General features: G+C 36.1%; 1 protein-coding gene across 2 annotated transcripts in view; it reads right to left on the reverse strand.

The window, feature by feature from the left end:
* Positions 1–2861: 2861 nt before the first annotated feature.
* The window catches only part of Lrrtm4 (leucine rich repeat transmembrane neuronal 4), a 792914-nt gene continuing 787825 nt past the window's right edge, over positions 2862–7950 (reverse strand). For both annotated transcript variants that reach the window (XM_021165187.2, XM_085840522.1), the window contains one exon: positions 2862–3444. In XM_021165187.2, coding sequence (XP_021020846.1) covers positions 3223–3444 — 222 coding nt within the window. In that variant the 3' untranslated portion in view covers positions 2862–3222. The remainder of the gene's footprint in view (positions 3445–7950) is intronic.

Consider the following 7950-nt stretch of genomic DNA (forward strand, 5'->3'; position numbering starts at 1 on the left):
AAGAGAGACTGTAGACCTTTCTGATGTTCAGGAAACATTTTAGTATAAAATGAGATCTCTAGGAAGAAGAGGTAGGCTTTTTTGGTAGGACTGTCTAACCTTCCTAAGTAGAATCAACATTATTCTTGGCATCTAAAAGACAGTGAAAAATGTCTATATTACTTGAAGTCACTCTTCAGCTTCATATCACACTTCCAAGCAGCTCTCCCAGATATTCTGTCTGCATAGCTAAACTCTAGAATGGACTGCAGTGTGAGCCACATACACAAGTTTGCTCTGCTCAGGAAATATCTAGATGGCAGTGTGGGTTGAATGGCTTCTTTTCTTTTTTTATCTTTTTTTTTCTGTTCTTTTCTTTTCTTTTTCTTTGTTTCTTTCTTTTTTTTTTCTTACAGGATAAATAATTCAAAGTTAGAATTTTCAAGCCCATTGATGAAATATCACTATTTTTTTTTAAAGATCTCTTTTCCTTTGAAAACTTATTCTGTCCATTATGCAATATCGGGCCTGAAGTTTGCATTTCAGGAGTTCTTCAGGACTATTCAAGTGAAATTGCTTTCTGATGTTTTCTTGTTTACCAGTTCTAAGCTTCAACACATTTGCAAAACTCAATGCAAACTTACACTGTCACATGCAAATGATATGCAAATTCAAAGCTCTTTGGAAATTTCCATGCTTAGAAATCTCTGATATTTTCACAATGCTGTCAGTTTCCATAACAGTTCACCTCACTGTTTATGAGTAAGTTTAAGCAATGTCTGGCCAAGTACAGTAATTTTAAATAATGGAAAAATATCTATTTGTTATGATTTTTGTTTTAAGACATAGAAGTAAACAAATCAAACCCAACACTGACCAAGGTTTACATGAAAATCAATTGTAATGAGTGGTGTGCCAGATGGTAAGACATAGATAAGAAGGTATCAATATTTGAAAAAAATCCTCCTTCTTTGGAAAGATACCAATCCCTACAAAAAATAAAAATAAATTATTTTAATTCGGGAAGGTGTGCTTCAAATTTATTGGTCAAATTCTAAAGCCAAAGTCAAAACAGGAAAGGACTATGTTTAACTTTTAAGCCCTTGGCCAACTCTTTTTATATTCATGGTTTAGAAAATACATTTCACTTAAATGTTAAATATTAACAGAAAATTAAAAGAATTTGGCAATAATGGCATTTTTCAATGTGAAAATAAAAGTTGTCTTGGCTGAATTTTCCTATAACATGACAATGTCATCCTGCTTTGGTAACTTCAGTTCTATTTGAGAAGAGTATTCAAATGGAATGACTTTGAAAAGAAATTCCATGTTCGGTTCCCAAATTTGCGTTCGATGGCTTGGTTTTATAATTATCTCTAACTTTGATATACTGATTTTTAATTTATAAAGTTCATTTACTATTAGCTTCAGAGCTTAGAATTAGTTATTTCCTAAATGTATCTATTGAAATCACTGTCTAATACCACGCCTTAACATGTAAGAGTTGCCTTGCTAAATATCATAAACATTATCACTTCGTCTTGTTCATATTGGAGAATAAAACTACTCCAATTGGACCCCAGGTGACCTCAGAGAAGAATTCTGTTCTGGTAGGTTCCTTTGAGTGACTTTATTTTACTTTTTTGTGTCTATGTATGTGTATATGCATATGAGTGGGAAAGTGTATTTGGGTACAGGGGCCTACAGAATGTGTTGGATCCACCTGTAGCTAGCTAGAATCACAGGAGATTGTGAATAGCCAGATACCAGTTCTGGGAACAAAACGCTGGTCCTCTGAAGAAGCAGCAAGCATTCTTAACTGATGAGTCATCTCTCTAGCCCTCATTATTTCCTTTGAAAGATGATTTTTAAAATGACAGCTATGTATTTTTCTGTGTGATTACTAATTACCACATAACTCTGTCTTTCCTTTAAGATCACATAGTCTGTAATTCTCCCATTGACACATTTTTCTGATGTTACATATTTTTAGAGTAAGGATACCTCTAAATAAGTTTGGAAACATATTACTACCTCAACTTCATTTCATATATGTTTTCTATACCTATTAGTGCTTCTCTACCTGATCATGGGGCACAAAAAGCAATCAAACAATAACAAAAAATAAAAATAAAACATCAGCAACAACAAAACGCCCAAAAGCCAACAAACCAACCAGCTAACCAAACAAAACCCTTGATAGATTTCTACATTGTTACTCTGATACTAGATAGAAACTTTCCACACATATGAAGATGGGCTATGGTATACCAACCACAAAATAATATATTTTATTTTTCAACATTTTTCTTTTATTGATAAAAATTACACAAAAGCTAAGTGATAATTAAATTTAAAAGCAATATTACACATCATCTTGAGTTTAGAAAGTCATCCCATTACAGTGACATTCAAAGGACCTCTGGCCATTGTTCACAGAGCCCCTCTCTCCTTTGAGGGGTAGTATTCAGGCTCTTCCCCATCCACGTGTTCACAGGTCTGGTCATCAGGTTTCTTTCCATGACAGATACAGATGGGGAAATAAACCAGAGCTCCTTCTATTGTCTATAATGTGTACTGAGTGAATATACACTTCAATGTATTTAATTCATTCCAGTAGCTTATTGAACTTTGTAGTCAACTTTCTTTACTTTAGGTCAATGCAAAACCAAACCTTTTTTGGTTCCATGGAAGTACTCATATTTAGAAGTAGAAAGAAGTCACTCAACCAGGAAATTAAGAAAAATAAAATTAATAAAAGGATAAAACCAGATTTTAAAGGAAAAATAACATGGGAACTTAGGAAAAAAGGTCTGTGAGTGCTATGCACATCTTACAAGGAAAAAAATGTGTTGTTTCCCCCAAATTCCCACCCTCCCACTGTGGTTCTCCAGCCCAGGAACCATGCATTGTAGAAAAATCAAATATACAAACCAACCTATAGATAGCTAGGGTGAAATCTATTTTTATAAGAACGTAACACTCTTGACTATTTACATCCGGGAGTGCTTGTGTTTGTTTTATCTTTTAAAGCAAAGGAAGTTCTGGGTCCTCCCGGGTTGGTGGCAGGTTTATCAGCTGCCCAACTTCATAAGCAGTTTGGGGTTTGCTTCTCACTATTCCCTAAACTTCTGTACAGGAGCAATGAACTCTTGAAGCTGGAGGATGCTGGACACCTCAACTCCTATGTGATGAAGGCTGCCCTTTTCCTGTGAGCTCTTCATCTAGAAGTTAGTTTCGCTGTTAGTTTGTTATTCTCTCCAGATAAATGGCAGGTGCAGCCGACCTGGCTATGGTGGCAATGAAGCTGTGGTCTCTCCCAAGCTCCAAACTGGGGCTGTCATCCTGCTCTATAGACACAGCTTCATAAGCCTTGTTGATGTGGAGAGGCTGGTGGGCCTGGCAGTACCCAATCACTGGTTGATCATAGCTGTAATACGGCAGGGGCTTCACATGGTGGGGTATCTGTACATGAGAAACAGAAAAAGCAATGGTTTAGTAATAAGCTTTGTTTTTCATGCTGATTCATGTCCTCTATTACTTGAAAACACCAACTTAACAAACGTAATTATTGTTACTTTTTTGGTTATCATAATTCATATGTGCGTTGTCCATAAGTTTACCTATATTGTATTTTCAATGTTTTGATCTTGATTCTAATCTCAGTTGACACATCAAAATAAGAAGATTAGAACAATGTAAATGTCTATGAACATGGATGACATATAATCATACATATATAGAACTTACCCTACTACACTATTAATCACATTCCATAGCCTACATAAGTGCACATGCTACAGAAATGGGTAAGAACTGTTACAGTATGGCATGGTAAGTCAAGTCAAAAATAAAGTGCAAAAGAATGTGTATGTAATGATGAAATGTGTATGCTGATATATGCAAGTTCTTTGGATATGCTTAATATGTCTATATGTTATGTATTTGAGTACATGTTTAAAAGTACATGTATATAATGTACACATATATCTATAGCTCTATTATTGTGTTTTATGTTTATATATGTAGTTTATTTGTATATCTCAGTCTTTTTCTTTATTTTTAATTGACTACTTTTTTCACTGACAAATTTCATACATGCATACATACAATGCATTCTGTTTACTTCTATTCACACACTCTCTTATCTACTTCCCACATCCCTACTCTGGGCAAGATCCTTTCTCAGACTCATGACTCTTATTTGTTTTTGTTTTGTGATCCATTTAGTTTAACCAGAGCTATCTATGTAAGCACTGGATTGGATCTATCCATGATAGCTTAATAGGGTCATTAGTGGGTACACAACTGAAGAAAATATATCTACATGAATCAGGACCATGTAGCTCAGAAGTAAGGTGTGGGGCTCCCACCATTTCTACCTGTTGATGAGCCCATTTTTCTACAGACTCAGGGTAGGTACCCATGGCTGCTCTGAGTTCATGTTTTCAATGTCTGTGTCTTGACTAGGAGATGGCATTTCACAGCCTTTCTCCTTATCTTATGACTCTTAACAGTATTATTAACCTTCATTTCACAGGGTCCCTGGGCCTTTGAAAGTATCATAGAATTGCCTTTATTGAGGGCTGTGTAATCATCCGTCCATTAATCTCAGCACCTTGTACATTGGAGCCTCTCTGCATTTACCACTATTCATGGCAAAAAGAGGATCATCTGCTTAAGGCTAAGAGTAGCATTTTCTATGGATACAAACATAACTTTTTACCAAGGTAGCTTGAATGTTTATCAATTTAGTTCAACAGCTTTACTCAGTACCCCTATATGTCATATGATCTTCCTTACCTTAGGTTTTTGACCAAGGTATAGTACCACAAATTGATTCTCTCTTCTGAGCCTGTCTCTAATACAAAACATATAGATGATATGCATGTTTTAACTTTCATTTGTACTTCTTACTTCAAACAATTCTAACTTCCATTTTGGGTCATATATCTTTTATGTAAAATAAAAATATCACAGATAATTCCTAGCAATATGTTGCTTAAAATATTACAAATATTTAAACAGGTACACTTCTCTGTTTATAATATAAATGGTATTCTTTACTTCCAAGCTGACAAGCTAAGTGTCTTAGTCAGGGTTTCTATTCCTACACAAACATCATAACCAAGAAGCAAAATGGGGAGGAAAGAGTTTATTTAGCTTATACTTCCCACATTGCTGTTCATCACCAAAGGAAGTCAGGACTAGAACTCAACCAGGTCAGAAAGCAGGAGCTGGTGTAGAGGCCATGGAGGGATGTTACTTATTGGCTTGCTTCCCCTGGCTTGCTCAGCCTGCTTTCTAATAGAACCCAAGACTACCAGCCCAGGGATGGCACACCCACAATGGGCCTTCTCCCCTTGATCACTAATTGAGAAAATGCCTTACAGCTGAAACTCATGAAGGCAGTTCCTCAACTGAAACTCTGTTCTCTGTGATAACTCTAGCTTGTGTCAAGTCGACACACAAAACCAGCCAGTATACTAAGTCTCTATTGATTGTCAGTGCAACAAATCTAGATGAGTGTCCAAAGCAATTATGTTAATAGGAAAATCTGCAAATACTCTAGGCACCTTAATTTTCTTTATTGCTTTTCATTAGAGTCCTCTATATGTCTGGTAAAGAAACACATTTCACAAAGTTAGGAAAAGGAAAGTGCAAGTGTACTTTTTTTTTTTTATCTTGTGCTTGCACATCTTTCTGAACCTGCTACATCAATCTGATGGTGTTGATTCCTTGTTGAGATGATAAAACTCCAAGTGCTCAGCTGCTCGTGGGTGATGATTCGAGAGATTTTGTCCTCTTGTCTTATGACATGGTACATAAAGCATAGTCAGGGTTCTCTAGAAGAACAGGACTTATAATGAATCTGTCTCTGTCTCTGTTTCTGTCTCTCTGTCTGTCTGTCTCTCTGTCTGTCTGTCTCTCTCTCTCTCTGTGGATTTATAGAATGGCTTCTGGGCTATGGTCTAGCTAGTACAACAATGGCTTTTCTACCAATGCAAATTCCAAGGATCCTGTAGTTGTTCAGTTCATAAGGCTGGATGTCTCAACTGGTCTTCAGTATATGCTGAAATCCAAAGCATTGTGCTTTACTGCCAGTGAAGAAATGGACTTGCCAGCAAAAGTACAGGTAAGCATATAATGCTTATTTAACTCTCTTTCTGTCTGTCTGTCTTATCTATCTATCTATCTATCTATCTATCTATCTATCTATCTATGTATCTATCTATCTATGTTGTCTTACTCACTACATAGTTATTATGTGGTGATTTTTTTGATGAAATAAAACCTTCCATCTTGCAGAGAAGCTCTTAAGACCCAAGATGTTCTAAAGGGGAGTGAAACATTCTATCGTCAAGGGAAGCTCACTAAGCACAGAAAGTAAACAGCTAAAGTAGATTCAGGGAAGCCCACAAACTGACCCCATTCTGAAGGTTCTCTACTTCAGTGGGACATCTCCAAATAAGACAAGCTGACTAGAAGACTCTTTGATAAGTCTAGCTTCCTGGCAGAGGCAGAGTATAACACTCTTAACTACTGTGCCATACATACAACCCTATTTTTATTTCTAATCCATTCAGATATCTCTCTATAAGCCAGCACACTGTCTAGACATGAACTCTTTATTATCATTTCTGTTTGGGGAAATGAAATACCTGTGGGGTTTTCTAAATGTATCAGATGGTAGAGGACTGATTGCTATCCTGGGTCAACACAACTCTGACAAAGTATAGAAATGGAAGCAAATATTTTGTTTAGCGCATTGAGCAGGTAGAAGTGTTTTGGGAAAGACCTTCCTAAGAATATTTTGATCCATTCTTCTTTCTGTTATTAATATGTGCAGGACAACTTGAAATGCCATGAAGAAAATCACCAAGTTACTTGCAAGTACAGAGCATTCACTGAACACAGAATATTTATTCTGTACTTTCCTTTCTTTTTTTCCTAATAATTATTTATTTATATTATGTCATTTAATTTGTGTTCCACAACAGAGGAATGGAGGTCAGAGTACAACTTATGGAATTTAACACTTGTCTTCTTCCATAGGATTCCCTGTGGGTCAAACCCAGATCCTCAAGCTAATCAGCAAGTGTACCTTCTGCTGAGCCATCTTGCCAACATTTCCCCCATACTTTCACTTAAAGGAATGATTCTGTTTTCTTTTGCCAAATTAGACAGATCTGTATAATAAACCAAAGGCCACATGTAGCACTGGCAGTGCCTCTGTGGATGCCTTCTATTTTTGAGATATTGCCCCTAGTCATAAGGGGAAGACACTGGACTCAAAAGGCATGCCTAAATCTTGTGTGAGAGGAAGTTAGGGAGTCATGAGCTCTGTACAAATAGGTTCATCTGAAGATGAACGTCAGAAGCTCAGGTCAACATTGTTCATTTTTTCTTATTTATTTAAAGCTCTTTATGTTTAAAATAAAATCTAAGAGAACAATTTCATATCAAACAGCATGATATTCAATTTCAAGTTGACTCAAATATCAAGAGAACCTTATTAACCACAGACCTCTAGATGTATATATCATATCACCTCGGAACTCAGGAAACTTGGTTTGCTGCTGGCAAGCAGGGGATCCATGACATTTTTCTCCATTGTATTTGAAACAAATTCTTTTGAGATAAAAATCATTTTAACATTCTTTTCTTCTAGACTGACCAGTGGCAAAATAAATAAATACTTAAAAGCTGAATGAATTGGCCACCTTTTAAAGGCTAACTGCAGCATTTGCTCATTTACTCTTGGAGTCTATTCTGTGGGGTACCATGTAATCAATTGAATTTGCAGTTTTGGAGCAGCAAAGAGAAGGAGGTCCTGTGTTTTATAGTAATAATGTACAGCACATTAACCACCTGGGTCCCTGTGCGGATTGTTGTTTCCAGTAGTCAAAACAAAGTGTCCTCAAGTTCCCTTTAATGTAGTTTTGGTATTTTTGTAAATGTGTTTTTAGT

This window comes from Mus caroli, unplaced genomic scaffold (assembly GCF_978045245.1).
Source record: "Mus caroli unplaced genomic scaffold, Mus_caroli_1 scaffold_7, whole genome shotgun sequence".
NCBI classification, from domain to species: Eukaryota; Metazoa; Chordata; class Mammalia; order Rodentia; family Muridae; genus Mus; species Mus caroli.